This window comes from Podarcis cretensis (assembly GCF_951804945.1).
Source record: "Podarcis cretensis genome assembly, chromosome: 6".
NCBI classification, from domain to species: domain Eukaryota; kingdom Metazoa; phylum Chordata; class Lepidosauria; order Squamata; family Lacertidae; genus Podarcis; species Podarcis cretensis.
This window is the reverse complement of record NC_137175.1, coordinates 3,949,397-3,965,803: the sequence shown is the minus strand read 5'-3', so window position 1 is coordinate 3,965,803 and position 16,407 is coordinate 3,949,397. Positions and strand designations below refer to the sequence as shown.

The 16,407-nt window shown below is 48.3% G+C and overlaps 1 protein-coding gene across 2 annotated transcripts; it reads left to right on the top strand.

Moving 5' to 3' along the window:
- The first annotated feature begins 1,765 nt into the window (after nt 1-1,765).
- LOC307217822 (uncharacterized protein C20orf96) lies at nt 1,766-14,443 on the top strand. 2 transcript variants are annotated; one of them, XM_079979763.1, is made up of 11 exons: nt 1,766-1,875; nt 4,191-4,295; nt 5,119-5,257; nt 5,431-5,558; nt 6,094-6,252; nt 7,808-7,907; nt 8,536-8,693; nt 8,806-8,907; nt 10,578-10,664; nt 11,969-12,087; nt 14,143-14,443. In XM_079979763.1, the coding sequence occupies exons 2-11, from the start codon at nt 4,236-4,238 to the stop codon at nt 14,201-14,203; spliced, it is 1,113 nt and encodes a 370-aa protein (XP_079835889.1). In that variant the 5' UTR covers nt 1,766-1,875; nt 4,191-4,235; the 3' UTR covers nt 14,204-14,443. The 2 variants fall into 2 exon arrangements, with proteins under 2 accessions (XP_079835889.1, XP_079835890.1); XM_079979764.1 differs by lacking the exon at nt 1,766-1,875 and adding an exon at nt 1,944-1,964.
- Nucleotides 14,444-16,407: the final 1,964 nt, after the last annotated feature.

The window sequence follows — 16,407 nt, the reverse complement described above, 5'->3', positions numbered from 1 at the left end:
TGGGTCCGACTTGAACCCTGCAATCTTCATCAGGCCTTTCTTCATGTGCCTTGTTCCACAAGAGGTCCAGAGAGCAGCAATAGGAATGGGCCTTTTCTGCAGTGGGACGCTCTCCCCAGAGAAACTCGCCAGGCACTTTTGTTACATATCTTTAGGCTCCAGGCAAAAAATCCCTCTTCTCCCAGGCATTCAACTTATTAATGTCCTATGGTTTTTTTAATGTGGTTTTTTGGGGGTGGGGTGATCGGTTTGATTTTGTTTTGTGTTTTCATTTTTTATTTTTATACTGCAAATTGCCCTGTGATCTTAGGATGAAGGGTGGTATACAAATTTAATAAAAAGCAATAATGATGCTGTGCAGGAAAGGCTCCTGTTATCACAACTGCAATAAATTAACGCTGAGCAAAAACACACATGTATTTCAGCATCTCGCACACACTGCATGGAGCTCCAGGTGCGATGGACAAGACTCCCTGTCTGTTAATCGGGACGGCTGCTGCCAGTCCGTGCAGGCAATACAGAGCTAAATTGAGCAGCAGCCTGACTCAACATACAGCAGCTTCCTACCCAGCGGGGTGGGGAAATATGGGGCTGAAACTTAAGAAGACAAGGCGTTTCCTTTGGTGCAATTTGCTTTTGTGATAGGAATTTTGAGGTCTTAGATATATGGTAATGTTCATAAGCATACCAACCAAGCACGTACATAGATCAGCACAGGAAGACCGACCTGGAACCATTTTTGATTCCCAAACTGACCTCAATTATTTCTCTGCAAGGTCAAAGTGGGAAACCTCCCCATCGACTCTTTCCTCACAAATCCTGTCTTAAGGGCACATTTAAGATATGAATAGGGTGTGAGCCTGTGACCTGACCCAGGAACTAAGTATTTATCATTTCAAAAGACTGGCCAGGCTCCCCAGGAAATCCAATCAAGTAACCTGCCAGACAGGAGATAAACGACAGGAGAAAAACAACATTCAAATTTCTGTTTAGACCGCTTTTTCTGTGATGCAGGTGTGATGTATCTGAGGGGTGGTCTTAGGTTACACCCCTTCTGTGATGTATGTATGATGTTTCTGGGGTTGGTCTTGATCTACAGGGTGGCAATTTCAAAAGTCTTTATAAGACCTTGCACGCCATTTTTCTGGGTTCCTCCTCTCTCCTGTGTGTGTTGGGAGCACCCTGTTGCAACAGATCAATAAAGATCAGGCTTACTAGCTGCTTTGCTTCTCAATATTCTCGGGTTGGCCTCTGTTATTTTCTCCTACCAATAGGGAACCTATGTAAGGACTCTATATGGGCTCTTGGATACCCCATAAGGGAAAAGGGCAATTTTTGTTTACAACCCTTTGCAGATGAGAGAGCGGGGAAATAGACAAACCAACATACAATAAGACGCTTTTGCAGCGACTGCAACCAGCCACCCTATCTCGAGAAACGCACGTGTGCGAAAGGTCGATCGCGCATGCGCGGAATGCTGGAGGGCGGAGGCGTGGCCACTCCCGGGGCGGGGCTTTCCTTACTTCCAGGGACCGTCCATAAAGTACCCGATCCCGGGAGGCGAAGAATTCTGCGGGGAGCGCGAAAGAGGGAAGCCGAAATCTCAGATACAGCATTAAATGTTTCCAAAGCGTGGCTGGTAGGGAGGTGGAGGTCCTTTCCACGCCGATGGCTCTTTGGAGTGAGCAACGCTTCCGAGAGCGTGTGGTACTTTGCGGACGGTCCCCGCGCTAGGCTCACCCACCCCGGCTCGGCTTCCGTACTTCCCTCGGTCGCCATGGAGACGGCGGGCGGACGCGCAGGAGGACGGAGGTCTTCGCCGGTTGCTAGGAGACGCGGGAGGCTGGGCGAAAGCGCGACGGGGAGCGGCAGCAGGTAAAGGCCGCGTGGAGCCTCCCTGGCCAGGGGCAGTCTATCCCGGAGGGGGAGCGGCGCTGGCGGGAAACCCGACCGGAGCCCGGCAGGTCATAGAATCATAGGATACAGTAGTTCTGGGAAGCTTCTTTGATGTTGGAAATCATTGTGGGAAAGTGAGTGGCTATCTATAAAATCGGATAGTTTGGGCAGAGTTTTTCAGAAGCTCCTGCACGGACTGATCGGCCGCAGGGCTGTGCAAACTGAAGCTACCAGGGGAAGTCACTTTGCGGCTTCTTGAGGGCTTCCAAGTGGCAGATAGAAGTGCATGCTTGGTAAGTATATATTGCTTGCTGTTTAGAAATAAAATCTTCTTCTTCCCACTCACTTGTGTTTTGCATTGCTTCTGAATCTCCTTTTAAAAGAAACACCTTGCGTTTGGCTAGACGGATGCAAAGGAGCACAGCTGCACAAGAGCTATCTCAAAGTACGGAATATTTTTGATGACACCAATGTAGATGCTGCAAAAATACCCGTTCCACATTTGTAAGAACTTGATCGTTTAGTGTGGTGGCACCTGGAACTCCCTGCCTCTTGATCTCAAGCATAGAATCATAGAGTTGGAAGAGACCACAAGGGCCATGGAGTCCAACCCCCTGCCAAGCAGGAAACACCATCAGAGCACTCCTGACATATGGTTGTCAAGCCTCTGCTTAAAGACCTCCAAAGAAGGAGACTCCACCACACTCCTTGGCAGCAAATTCCACTGTCAAACAGCTCTTACTGTCAGGAAGTTCTTCCTAATGTTTAGGTGGAATCTTCTTTCTTGTAGTTTGGATCCATTGCTCCGTGTCCTCTTCTCTGGAGCAGCAGAAAAAAAGCTTTCTCCCTCCTCTATGTGACATCCTTTTCTATATTTGAACATGGCTATCATATCAGCCCTTGGGACGCAGGTGGCGCTGTGGGTTAAAGCCTCAGCGCCTAGGGCTTGCCGATCGAAAGGTCGGCGGTTCGAATCCCTGCGGCGGGGTGCGCTCCCGCTGCTCGGTCCCAGCGCCTGCCAACCCAGCAGTTCGAAAGCACCTCCGGGTGCAAGTAGATAAATAGGGACCGCTTACCAGCGGGAAGGTAAACGGCGTTTCCGTGTGCGGCTCTGGCTCTGGCCAGAGCAGCGATGTCATGCTGGCCACGTGACCCGGAAGTGTCTCCGGACAGCGCTGGCCCCTGGCCTCTTAAGTGAGATGGGCGCACAACCCCAGAGTCTGTCAAGACTGGCCCGTACGGGCAGGGGTACCTTTACCTTTACCTATCATATCAGCCCTTAACCTTTGGTCAACGGGATCCAAAGGCCCAGGAGAACAAGCGGTGAGGCTGCGCTTGGTCCGCCTCCCTCCCGAAAGGGGCCATTCAATATTATATTATTATTATTATCATTAAAATATTTTTTTATTAATTTTCCATTTAAACATATATAACCACATCATTATTGAGGTTCACATCAGATTGAGGTTGAATCCTGACAAGAGAGAAGTACTGTTCTTGGGAGACAGGAGGCGGGCGGGTGGGGGGGACTCCCTGGTCCTGAATGGGGTAACTGTGCCCTTGAAGGACCAGGTGCGCAGCCTGGGAGTCATTTTGGATGCACAGCTGTCCATGGAGGCGCAGGTCAATTCTGTGTCCATCTCCATCTGGTACACAGGCTGAGACCCCCCCTGCCCGCAGACTGCCTTGCCAGAGTGGTGCATGCTCTAGTTATCTCCCACTTGGACTACTGCAACGCACTCTACGTGGGGCTACCTTTGAAGGTGACCTGGAAACTGCAACTAATCCAGAATGCAGCAGCTAGACTGGTGACTGGGAGTGGCCACCGGGACAACATAACACCGGTCTTGAAAGACCTACACTGACTCCCAGTACACTTCCGAGCACAATTCAAAGTGTTGGTGCTGACCTTGAAAGCCCTAAACGGCCTCTGCCCAGTATACCTGAAGGAGCGTCTCCACCCCGGACACTGAGGTCCAGCTCCGAGGGCCTTCTGGCGGTTCCCTCGCTGCGAGAAGTGAGGTTACAGGGAACCAGGCAGAGGGCCTTCTCGGTGGTCGCACCTGCCCTGTGGAACGTCCTCCCATCAGATGTCAAAGAGAAAAACAACTACCAGACTTTTAGAAGACATCTGAAGGCAGCCCTCTTTAGGGAAGCTTTTAATGTTTAATAGGTTATTGTATTTTAGTGTTTTGTTGGAAGCCGCCCAGGGTGGCTGGGGAAACCCAGCCAGATGGGCAGGGTATAAATAATAAATTATTATTATTCTCCACTTTTCTTCTTTGGCTCTTTAGAGCCTTCTGACGTTCTTCCCTCCCGCCTGGCCACGGGCTCCAAAGATGGCTTTCCAGAGTCCAACTATCTTCCCCAAGAGTCTCATCAGCTCCATAAGACAAACTGTGAGTCCCAGAAAGTGGGGAAGGGGCAATTTTACAAAACGGTACAGCAACTATATTGCAAGTCGCTGTGAGTTTGCATTTTGTAAACAAAGTGACTAATTAGCCCAATAAATAATAATAAAGCAATTAAATCCAGTTTGCCCACAGTTCTTTCTTCCCTGAATGTAATTACATATATATTTCTAAAAGTACTTGCATACAGTTATATCATAGAATACTGTATTAAATGTGTTTGTGGGAGAGCGATTAATGATTCGTTTTATTACATATTTTGTTTTTGTTTTACTATGTATTCTGAATTCTCATTTTGTCTTCTGTTATCAACCACCCTGGGATCTTCGGATGAAAGGCGGTATGCAAATTTAATATGTGCATAAATAAAATAGATATCAAAGCATTTTGCAGGAATATCTATACACAGTAAAAAAATAGAATTGGAAATTGCAGAAAGATGATTTCTTAATTGCCTGCATAAGATTGGTGGCATAGAAACATCCAAGCTATTGATATGAACCTATAAGGTCCTATGTTTGAGAGATCACCTTATCCCTTATATAACCGGTAGGTCATTGCATGTCTTGGTCTCCCTTGAGCTTTCTCCCAGTTGAATGACTGAGGTGCGGAACACTAGATTATGCTCTCTTCAGACAGGCAAGGAACAGTTTGCTTCACAAACAGAAAGGCACTCTGCACCTGCCCAGGGATGCATTTGCTTTTAGGGCCTTTTTTCGTTGTTGTTGTTTTTTGTCTTAAAGGGTGTTCTTCTGCTGAATATTGTCTGCTTCCTCCATATGAGCCTGTCCCTTTCTTGTGTCGCCTTTAGGATTACAGCAAATGGCAAAGAGACAATGTGGCGCGGAAGTCCGCACTGAAATTAAACATGCCTCCAATTTCGGCACCAAACGACTTGAAGAAGAAAGGGGGTGTCAGTTCTCCAGAAAAGCCGAAAGAGAAGAAAATAGGTTGGGAAAGGTTTTGCTTGTGTGCCTGGACTCCGGCCCCCGGGCGGAGGAGGAGGAGTTGGTTGCTACCCCAAACTCTTCCGGGCTGGAGAAACTTTCAGCACTTTCTGTCCCCAGCAGCCGTAAACTGAGTGCTTTACCCAAAACAAATTAATGCCGCTTTTCTGTTTCAGAATGGGCAACGACTGCAAGAACGGTTGTGAGAATGATGCCCTCTATGCGACAGAAGTCCACTTGGAATCTAAATATGACAAAGGAAATGGCCCGGGCCAAGAGAATGGAGAATATCAGGATCATTCAGGTACATAAAGCATTCTCGGACTGCTGGCATCCTCCGGTTTTGGGTGGCGTTAAGAAGAGGTGAGCTGAAAAGAACAAGGAAGTCCCAGCGAAAGAACAATGGCAAGAAAAACTGATGAGCTATGCGCAATTGGCAAAGTTAACATATAAACTACGAAAGAAGGACAACCGTGACTTTAAGGAAGAATGGGAACTTTTTACAAACTATTTATAAAGACAGCAAAAGGTCTTGGATTCCTTGGCAGGTTTTGAATAAACATTCACAAATTTATTAGTAGAACATAGTATAAGGTAATGATATGCACAACTTTTTAACATGCAGAGAATAATATGTGCAAACAAATCAGAGAGGGGAGCTGAAAGAAGTTTTAGGAGGGTTGGAGAGGGAGGAATGGGAGGGAATAAAAAGGGGGGAATGTAACTGGATATATTGATTGATAATTTGGTTTGTTAAAATTGTTCAATAAAAATATATTTAAAAAAGAAGAAGAAGAGGTGAGCTGTTTGGTAATCCCTTCCTTCCAAAAATTCCCCAGCGGTTTATCAAGCACAAGACAAACAGCTTGGAAGAAATAAAACGCCATTCCAACTTTCTCCTGGAGAAAAACCGGGCGCTGATGGAGGAGATCAAGGAGATGGATGCAGACACCGTCGTCCAGGCCAGGGGCCTTCTCCAGCAGCACGACATGTTTAGGGTAAGGCTGGTGTAGTCAGAAAGCTGCCTTAGACACCTGAATCGCTCTGCGTCAGGGCCATGTGGCTGTACCTGGCAATAATTGGCACGGAAGGGATGTTCCTGAATCCCAGCCCTTTGCTTGAACTAAGCAGCTTCTCTATGCTTCTAGAAATGTAGGAAGCTGCCTGATACTGAGTCAGAGTATTGGTCATAGAATCATAGTATAGTAAATTTGGAGAGGACACCCAAAGGCTCTCTATTCCAGCCCCCTGCAACGGTCCATCTAGCACAGGATTGTCTTGAATAGCGGTGACTTCCCAGAGTTTCAGGTAGGAGTCTTTCCCAGACAGGAGTTCAACATGGAACTTCTTGCAAGTGAAGCGTGTTCTCTGCCACTGACTTAACAGCTCTTCCCATATAGCCAGGAGCGGTTGAAGTTCATACAATTAGATTATAAATTGCCCGCCTGCAATTTATTGGCCAGCCTGCTGTGATGTCATGGAATGTTCACAAGCATTCTGAGGCAGTGAAACCTATCGCTATGGAAAACAGTCTTAGTGCAATCTTATGCGACCAAAATCATTGGATAAGAAGTCCAACAATTTTGCTTGCAATCCTTAACAAGCTTACTAGGCAGTAATCCCCACTGAGCACAGTGATTGTTAATCCTGAATGCTGTGCATGTTTTAAATATTTTGTTTTGCGTTATTCGCTCTGAAGTATTATAAAATCCAATTTACATAGTGCACCACAGATACTGGCATTATGATATTGGTAGTTCTATTTTCAGTCCCTTTCCCAACAACCCCAACATAGATTTTTACTTTTCCAGAGCTGCTGCAAACTGGGGTTGTCATTTTCATCAAGCTTTTCAATATGACTCCCAGGCACTTTCTCTGGCCAGTCACCACTAGTTCAGACTCCAGGAGTGCCTTTGGGAAGTTAGGATATTTTTCTCCCAACCTGCGTTGATTGACAGTTGCTTACATGGCTATTCTAATTCCCAGCCACCCAGTTTGGAGGGATCCTTTTGGATTTCTTCCCAATTGACTTTTCTGTACAAACTAGCTCCACTGTTAGTCCCTTTCTTCCTCTTTCAGTCCTCAAAATTATCTTAGTGTGTTGGGGTTCTCCCTTTCACTCCACCGTCTTTGGCAGCTTGTCCATAGCTTGGGGAAACCCTTTAGAATGTAGCTTGGCACATTTGAGATTACGTCTGCAATGGGGAGGTGGGAGTAAATACTACCAAAGTCTTCCTCTTGTCTATTCCTTTCTGCTTCAATTAAATCTAGTCTCCAAGATGCAATCAGGCTTCAGGCCTGTATTCTTTGCTTCATGATACTTGTTCTTTAAAGTGAGAAATCCTTCTTTTAAAATATTTTCTCCAGGAGCTCTCAGTTTCTGCTGCGTATTCCATCCTACCGCCACTGCAGAGGGCCTTCTCAGTAGTGGCACCCACCCTGTGGAATCCCGATTGACTTTTCTGTACAAACTAAGAGCTGCAAGAGGTTCATGAACTAGCTTTGGTTCTTGGTAGTCCCAAGAACTGGTGCCTTTTGCTCCTGTCTCTGCAGACAATCATCCGATCTCTTCGGGACTCAAGTCAGAACCAAGCTGGTGTAGCAAAAGCAGACCTTGCGGCAGCAGAGAAAACGGTGGAGAAGAATTTGGGAAGTAAGCAGCACGCGATCTCTGATGCCCTGCCTGCTCCCAGCTGGGTGGGGCAGAGAAGGAGCCCAAACCAGTAAACCCAAGGAGATCTTTGAATTTAGCTGTAGTGGAAAGTTAGCAGAAAACAGAAAAATACAAATCATAGTAACAAAAGCAAACAATGCCCTGCTACACACACAGTTTTAAATACCGTAGATTGTTTTAATTAGCCACAGGCCTGGGAGAAGAGGAATGTTTTATTCTCTTGTTAATTCTGCTGTTTTAAATGTGCGTTTTATATTTGACCTCATTTAGCAACGTTTTCTTTTGAAAATTTAAGATTTTTTTTTGGTTAACTTTATTGTTTGTATTAAATATGTATTCTGTAGTTGACCTCCTTTGTAATTTTTATTTTGAAATCTTTAAGACAATATTTTAGTTAATTATGTTGGTTTGACTGTATACTTTATATCTGACTTTCTTCAGTAATGTTTTCGTCTGGGTTGTTTCCTTTGACATTTTAATGTGGCGTAAACTGCTTTGAGATTTTTTCTCTTAAAAATATAAAGCGGTATAGAAACAACAACAACAGCAACAACAACATTTGCTTTTATCTTCTTCCTCTTGCCTTGCCCTCTTCCTCCTACTCCAGAACTGGATCAGGAGATGAAACGCATGCAGGCCAAAGTGCACGTCCTCCAGGAGGAGCTCAACATCCTGAGAACCTACATGGACAAGGAGTACCCAGTGAAAGCTGTCCAGATAGCCTCTCTGATGCGCAGCGTCCGAAACCTGAACGAAGAGCAACAGGTGAGCCGAGGGAGCCCTTGCTGGCCTCTGCCTTGTCTTCTTGGGCACAGGGATGGCAGCAAAGAGCCCTTGGGTACCGGTTTGATCCCTTTTCCTGCTTTGCCGCCCCCAGGACGAACTGGAGGAGATGGAGGATGTGTTCAAAAAGTGCCTGGACAATATGGCAATGAAGACGCAAAAGGAGCGGGAGCGCTTTTTGCAGCGCGTTACAGAGGTCCGTGGGGCAGGGCTGGTTGTCTGTGCTTTGCCCAGTGGATGGGTCTGGGTGGGGCTGGTTGGGGTTTTCTACTTTCCATGCAATGTGTCCGGGCTTCTTCACTTGGCCAGAGGTCAAGTAAATTATTTCCCTATATTGTAAATTATTTCCCTACATTGGGAGTTTCTAGTGCAGTGCCCACAGGGGCCAAGACAGGTTGGCGGAGCCGACAGGTGTGGCAGCAGCAAGTGAGAGGGAAGAGGACTTCCTGCGACCCAGTTAGACCATTGGCCCATCTTGCTCATTGTGGTCTTCCTCCGACAGGCAATTTTCTTGAGGTTTTCAGACCGGGAACAGTCCTACTTATAGATTGACCTGGGACCTTTCGCACGCAGAGCACATGCTCTGCCTTTGAGCGAAGGCTCTCAAACGCTCCCTTCCCTGGTGGTGTTGTTGCAAACAAACCCACAAACCTTGGCAGATGCTTTTAAGTAAAAAGCAGAATGTCAGGGGATCTGATCACAGTTTTCTCATGCCATTTCTGTTTGGGCCGCCACCAGGCCCAGAGATTAGTGGCCTATATCCACAGATGACCCGATGCAAGATAAGGCAACTGTGTACATGTTGTTGGGATGCATCCAAGGAAACGGGGCAATTGACAGGCCCCCAGCTGGCTCCAGCCCACCGGCCGGCAGCCGGGCGAACTCCGGTCCTTGGATCAGCATGTAACTGCGACCCGAGCTTCAGAAGCTGAGCACGCAAACCAGCAGAGATAAGAACTCTTCGCAACAGAACTGCAGATTAGAGGCTGTGTAAAGCGTATTTACAGGCATTTTATTCAGCATCAGGACAAAGGAAAAACATGTCTGCTCCCCTTCGTGTCCAAGCAAACAGCATAAGCAAAAGCTATATGGGTGGCGCTGTGGGTTAAACCACAGAGCCTAGGACTTGACGATCAGAAGGTCGGCGGTTCGAATCCCCACAATGGGGTGAGCTCCCGTTGCTCAGTCCCTGCTCCTGCCAACCTAGCAGTTTGAAAGCACGTCAAAGTGCAAGTAGATAAATAGGTACCACTCCGGCGGGAAGGTAAACGGCGTTTCCATGCACTGCTCTGGTTCGCCAGAAGCAGCTTAGTCCTGTTGGCCACATGACCCAGAAGCTGTCTGCGGCCAAACGCCGGCTCCCTCGGCCCATAGAGCGAGATGAGCGCCGCAACCCCAGAGTCGACCACAACTGGACCTAATGGTCAGGGGTCCCTTTACCTTTTTATACACAAACGGAAGTTCCCAGCATGCTGTTGCTGGAATGTAAGCAGGCATGTGACACACACAACATCCTGTTTCTCTTAAGGTAGAACGGAATATCTTAACACATGTATGCATATATAATTCAAAATGTCTGGGAAATGCTCTTCTGTCTACTGGAGCAGAAGGTTCAGCAGGAATAGTCCCGTCCCCCCCAATCTCTGGCAGGGAGATTCACACCCTCTGAAAAATGATTTCATTTATGATAGTCAAGTGGCAACTTGAATGTCAGTTGAGCCACTGCGTGCAGCTTGGCAAAGCGATCTGTCGAACTGTCCTCTGGGAACTCACACCTTCCGAGGGCTCAGGGTACCCTCTTGTTGCCTTCCGGGATCCTTTGTCCATCTTTGCTTCTAAATCGCATTTCCCCCTTTCTCTGTGCAGAAGAAACTGATGGAATACCAGGACGGCCTTCACCAGATGGATAAGAACAATTTGGAGCTGAAAAGACAAATAAGCAAACAAAAGGAGGCAAGAGGCCTGGGGACGGCAGCAAATGGCTCGGCGGGGAATTCTGCCAATGGCTGGGCTGGGGTGTCAGGGCTGAAGCCAGATGAAGCAGAGCCAGTTGCCAGCAAAGTTCACTTTTTGTTCAAGGAAGTGAACATAAAACTCAGCAACTCTTTCCAGTAGGTCTTGCCCCTATAGAGCAGGACTGACGGCCCCTGCTTTCCACCCTTTTTAAGGCTCCTCCTCTTCCAGATGTTTCCCCAGCAGCCCCAAACTGCATCTGTGCAACTTTGGTCTCTGTCTTGCCCTCCTCATTGTCCTGTGTACTCTTGGAGACAGGGCGGGGAGGGGAGGGCTTGTCTCAGCAGGAGAGGGAGACTCCCTGGGTTCTTCAGCAGGCTCTTGATCTCTGCCCCCCTCTGCTTCAGCCTCAGAGTCTGAACTGCTCTCTATCACCGGCTCTCCCTGCTCACTAAACCCTGTTGCTCCTTCAGCACCTAGCCCTTCCTCCTCTGACCTCTCCTCAGTGTCCCACCAGCAATCTCTGGGCTCGGAGCCTTCCTCCTTGGTGGGGTGGGGTGTCTTCCCTGAGTACCAGCTGGTACCTCCCAACACTCCTTGTCATAGAATTGTGGAGTCGGAAGGGACCTTGAAGGCCATTTTGTCCAACCCCCTGCAATGAAGAATCGCTCACAGGTGACCGTCCAGTCAGTGAAGTAGAGTCCAGCACCTTCCGAGGTGGACTGAGTCCCAAGAAGGGGCTTAGTGTTCCTGGCCGTTACTCCACCCTGACTGGTCGTTACTCCCAACATCCCTGGGAAACGATCTCACAACTGGAGCTGGAATGAAGGGAGGCTGGTCTTTGGCATGGAGGCGCTTTGGGAGGGAGTTCTATCTTTCGCGATGAACATGAAATGCCACCCCTGGTGGATTGTAGGCTGAGATGCTGAGCTGAGTGTAGATTGAAGGTGGAGCTAAAATAATTGGATCATCATATGAAGAGAATCGTCCACATCTCCGGCTCGGCCTGATGGTGGTAGCTAAACTCAGGCAGAGGTTTTCTCTACAACTCGGCGGAGGCAGCAATAGGGCACCCTCAGAGTTACCTGTGAGTAAGCGGTGAACTTCTGATCTGGAAGCCCGGCGTGTTTAAAACTTCGTGGAGGGGGAAGGCCGTTTGGAGCAGGGGAATGGGAAGTGTTTGGAGCCGGACTGCGAGGGCAGGAGTTGTTACAACAGCAGCAAGAAGTCTTGCGGCACCTCAGTGACTCGTGGGCTAGAACCCACTTCACCCATCTCCCTGACTTGCTTCTTTCTCCTTTCAGGTAATTGCTGGACTGGTAAAAGACGTTGCCGCATTGCACAAGAACCTCAACACACTCCATCACTCCACTAGGGATCCGCGAGAAGTGATCTTTGCAGATGTCCTCCTCCGTAGACCCAAGTAGGTCCCTTAGCCTGTGTCCCAAGCAGTAGCATTTTCTGGGGGCACTTTGGGCCATGCTTTCACGCTGAGCAAGCCCTGGGGGGGGGGGTGATGTGTTGCATTGGCCAAGGGGCTGTACCAGGGACTGAAAAGCAGGAAGAAGCAGGGCGGCTTTCTAGCAGGTTACAGGGTGAAATAAAGGAGCCTGCAGCTTCACAGTCTCTTGTGGGACCCTGTTTTTAGGCAATGAAAATTGACGGGGCCACTTTGGTTCCTGTCCTCCTTGCCAGCTTCCTGCTGCCAGTCCCAAGGACATAAGCAGATCTTAGTCTAGGGCTGGGCAATATCTGGTTTTCAACAACGTGATAGATCACCAGCTAAACATTGCTATATACAGTGGTACCTCGGGTTAAGTACTTAATTCATTCCGGAGGTCCCTTCTTAAGCTGAAACTGTTCTTAACCTGAAGCACCACTTTAGCTAATGGGGCCTCCAGCTGCTGCCGCCGCACAATTTCTGTTCTCATCCTGAAGCAAAGTTCTTAACCCGAGGTACTATTTCTGGGTTAGCGGAGTCTGTAACCTGAAGCGTCTGTAACCTGAAGCTTATGTAACCTGAGGTACCACTGTATAACGATATAGCACAATGTCTGAAATAAGGTGGAGCTATGTAGAGACTTTGGCTGCCTTCGTGGTTTTTCCTGCATCTTGATTTTTGCCGGCGCCTGCTCTTGTGATTCGCTGCCCCCCCTACATGAGGCAGGGGAGAGCTGGGCCGGCAGAGTTGAACAAGGGCTGCAGGAATGGAGAGAAGCATTGGCTGGCTTCACGGTTTCCCCCACATTGTGATTTTGGCATGTGTTGCCAGGTTTGAAATTATGAAACCAGTTTTAGACGCTATATCGATATATCGCCCAGCCCTAGTCGAGACCTGCATCCTGTTCTCACAGAGGCCACCCAAATGTGTGTGAGAACCGATCTGAGCCCCCGAGCCCCCTCCCCTCCTGGCATTCAGAAGCATCACTGCCTCCGAATGTGGAGGCAGATCAGAGCCATCTTGGCTAGCAGCAGCAGCAGCAGCAGCAGTAATAATAATAATAATAATAATAATAATAATAATAATAATAATAATTATTATTATTATTATTATTATTATTATTTATTATTTATACCCCACCCACTCTGGGCGGCTTCCAAAAAAAATATTAAAATACTGTAATACATCAAACATTAAAAGCTTCCCTAAACAGGGCTGCCTTCAGATGTCTTCTAAAAGTCTGGTAGTTGTTGTTCTCTTTGACATCTGGTGGGAGGGCGTTCCACAGGGAGGGCGCCACAACCGAGAAGGCCCTATGCCTGGTTCCCTGTAACTTGGCTTCTCGCAGGGAGGGAACCGCCAGAAGGCCCTTGGCGCTGGACCTCAGTGTCTGGGTAGAACGATGGGGGTGGAGACGCTCCTTCAGATATACTGGACTGAGGCCGTTTAGGGCTTTCAGCACCAACACTTTGAATAGTGCTCGGAAATGTACTGGGAGCCAATGTAGGTCTTTCAAGACCAGTGTTATGTGGTCTCAGCGGCCGCTCCCAGTCACCAGTCTAGCTGCTGTGTTCTGGATTACTTGTAGTTTCCGGGTCACCTTCAAAGGTAGCCCCACGTAGAGTGCATTGCAGTAGCCCAAGCGGGAGATAACCAGAGCATGCACCACTCTGGCGAGACAGTCTGTGGGCAGGGAGGGTCTCAGCCTGTGTACCAGATGAAGCTGGTAAACAGCTGCCCTGGACTCAGAATTAACCTGTGTCTCCATGGACAGCTGTGAGTCCAAAATGACTCCCAGTAGCCTTCAAGAGCCCTCTCCTGTTTCACAGTCTTGTCTAATCCTCTTTTAAAGCCACCCAGGCTATCACTGCCTCCTGGGGGAGCGAGTCCCATAGTTTTTACTGCGCTGCATGAAGACTTCTTTTGTGAAAGAGACAAGGGAAATGGCAGTTTTGCTGCTGCTCTTCTGCCCTTCTTTTCTGCCTCAGACATTTGCGCTTCCTCTCCTCTGATTTGCCCTTTGCTTTTTCCTTCCAGGTGCACCCCAGATATGGATATCGTTCTCAACATCCCCACGGACGAGGATTTCCCCCTGTAGTTCCTGGAAACGAGCTTGGCATTATGCACCTTGATCACGCAACACCCTCCCTGTAGGCCTCTGGGAGCCAATTTCCCTCCTGCTTTGCTGAGCTGCACCCAAATCCAGCAGCCTGCCTCACTCCTGGTCCGTCGTCTTTAAACCTTCCTGCTAAGAATTGCTGCAGGGGCTTTCCTTGGCATCCCTGCCTGCAAATATTCCAGCATTAGATTCTATTAAAGCCAGTCCTATCTGTTCAAAGAGAGTCAGTGTCTCAAATAAGCAGGACTCCTCCATGGAAGTCATACTATCCACGCTGCACTGATGGTGCAACAGCTGCCTCTTTCGTTTCGGTTATTATATTTGTGTGCCGCTTTTCACTCACACGAATCACAAATCCGCTCACAAATGATAAATAACGAGAATGTAATGGATCGCCCCAGATACAACATAAATCTCATAGAATAAAGGAATCATCAGAAAAACAGTTGCAAATAATCAGTCAAACTCTTTGTCTTCTTTGGTGATCCCTCGTCGCCGAGTAAGATGGTCTTCCATAAACACGGTTTTAACAATGAGTCCATAAGTGACTGTGGAGGCCAATTCTGGATCCACATGTCCTTCCACAGTGGGGATATTGGTTTCTAGGTGGGAGTTGATCACGGTGTGGATTTGCCAAGCGTGCCTTCCTCTTAGCACATTTTCCCCTTGAGTCCTGAGTTCAAGTGTCTTCAAAGCCCAGGACACCTTTGGTAAAGGCTGTTCTCCAACTGGAGCGCTCGCAGGTCAGTGTTTCCCAATTGTCCGTGTGTAGACTACATTTTTTTAGATTTGCCTTGAGACAGTCTTTAAACCTCTTTTGTTGACCACCAGCATTATGCTTTCCATTTTTAAGTTCGGAATAGAGTAGTTGCTTCGGAAGACGATCATCAGGCATCCACACAACATGACCAGTCCAACGAAGTTGACATTGAAGAATCATTGCTTCAACACTGGTGATCTCTACTTCTTCCAGTACACTGGCATTAGTTTGCCTGTATTCCCAAGTGATGTGTAAAAATTTTCGGAGACACCATTGATGGAATCTTTCAAGGAGTTGGCGTTTATAAGTGGTCCCATGTTTCACAAGCATACAGTAAGGTTGGTAGTACAATAGTACAATCAGTCAAACACACTGGAGAGGTCAAGGTAGCTTCTTCCAAAGGCACTTTGAGCATAGAATCGTTGGAAGGGACCCTGGGAGTCCATCTCGTCCAAGCCCAATGTGGGGCTCAAACCCACAATCCTGATATTAAGGGTCTCATATATGTTTTTTTCCCATTTGACATGCTTGCAGTTATGATCCGCGTCACAGCTTCCTATACTCTGAGGTCAGATGCCTTGGAAATGGCACTCTGTAATTCCACTTCCCAAAGGTGTCCCAGATGGAAGTTGGGTCTTCAACACCGCCTGCTTTCTCTGCACTTGAGGGTCAGCTTTGGGGGTCTTGGGTAGGTGGCGTGAGACCCACAGCTTTCCCCCTTCACAGCCACCGCCCCACATCTGCTGCCTGAAGTGGTTGCCTCACACTGCCTAGCGCAAGGGTTGCCCCTGGTGAAAATCCAAGCCCCCCAATATTGCTGTTTATTTCATTCCTCTATCGTCTTTCTTCCAAGGAATGCCTACCTCCCCACAGTTCCATTTTATCTTCACAACAACCCTGTGAGTTAGTTCATGTTGAGAGAAACGTACTGGCCCAAACAGTGGCGTAGCATGGATTGCCAAGCGCCCGGGGCAAGGAAAGTATTGTGCCCCCAACCTCTGCCTCCTGAGGCTTGGGTGCCACCACAAGTCTCGCCATCGGCCCGCCTTCCCCACCGACGGGGGACGCCACGCAGCCGAGTGATGCAAGGGCCCATCATCTCCCGGCAGCTCCCCCCCCCCCCGCGCTACTCCTCTGGGCCCATGGGTGGAATCTGAAACCCAGGAAGAAAATCAGGGTCATTCTCTTCCAGTTGTTCCATCGCCGCAAGCAATTTCAGCTTTCCTGTTCGGACAGTCTTCCCTGCCCCACAACCGTGTGCTGATCTGGGGATTTCCCCAGATGTCCCTGAGCCAATTCGGAGAGTGGAGGGAGTCCTATTATGCTCGTGTGGCTCCCGGTGGAGTACAGGTTCAGGTTTAAGGTGCTGGTTTTGACCTTCAAAGCCCTATGCGGCCTAGGACCCTCGTACCTACAGGACCGC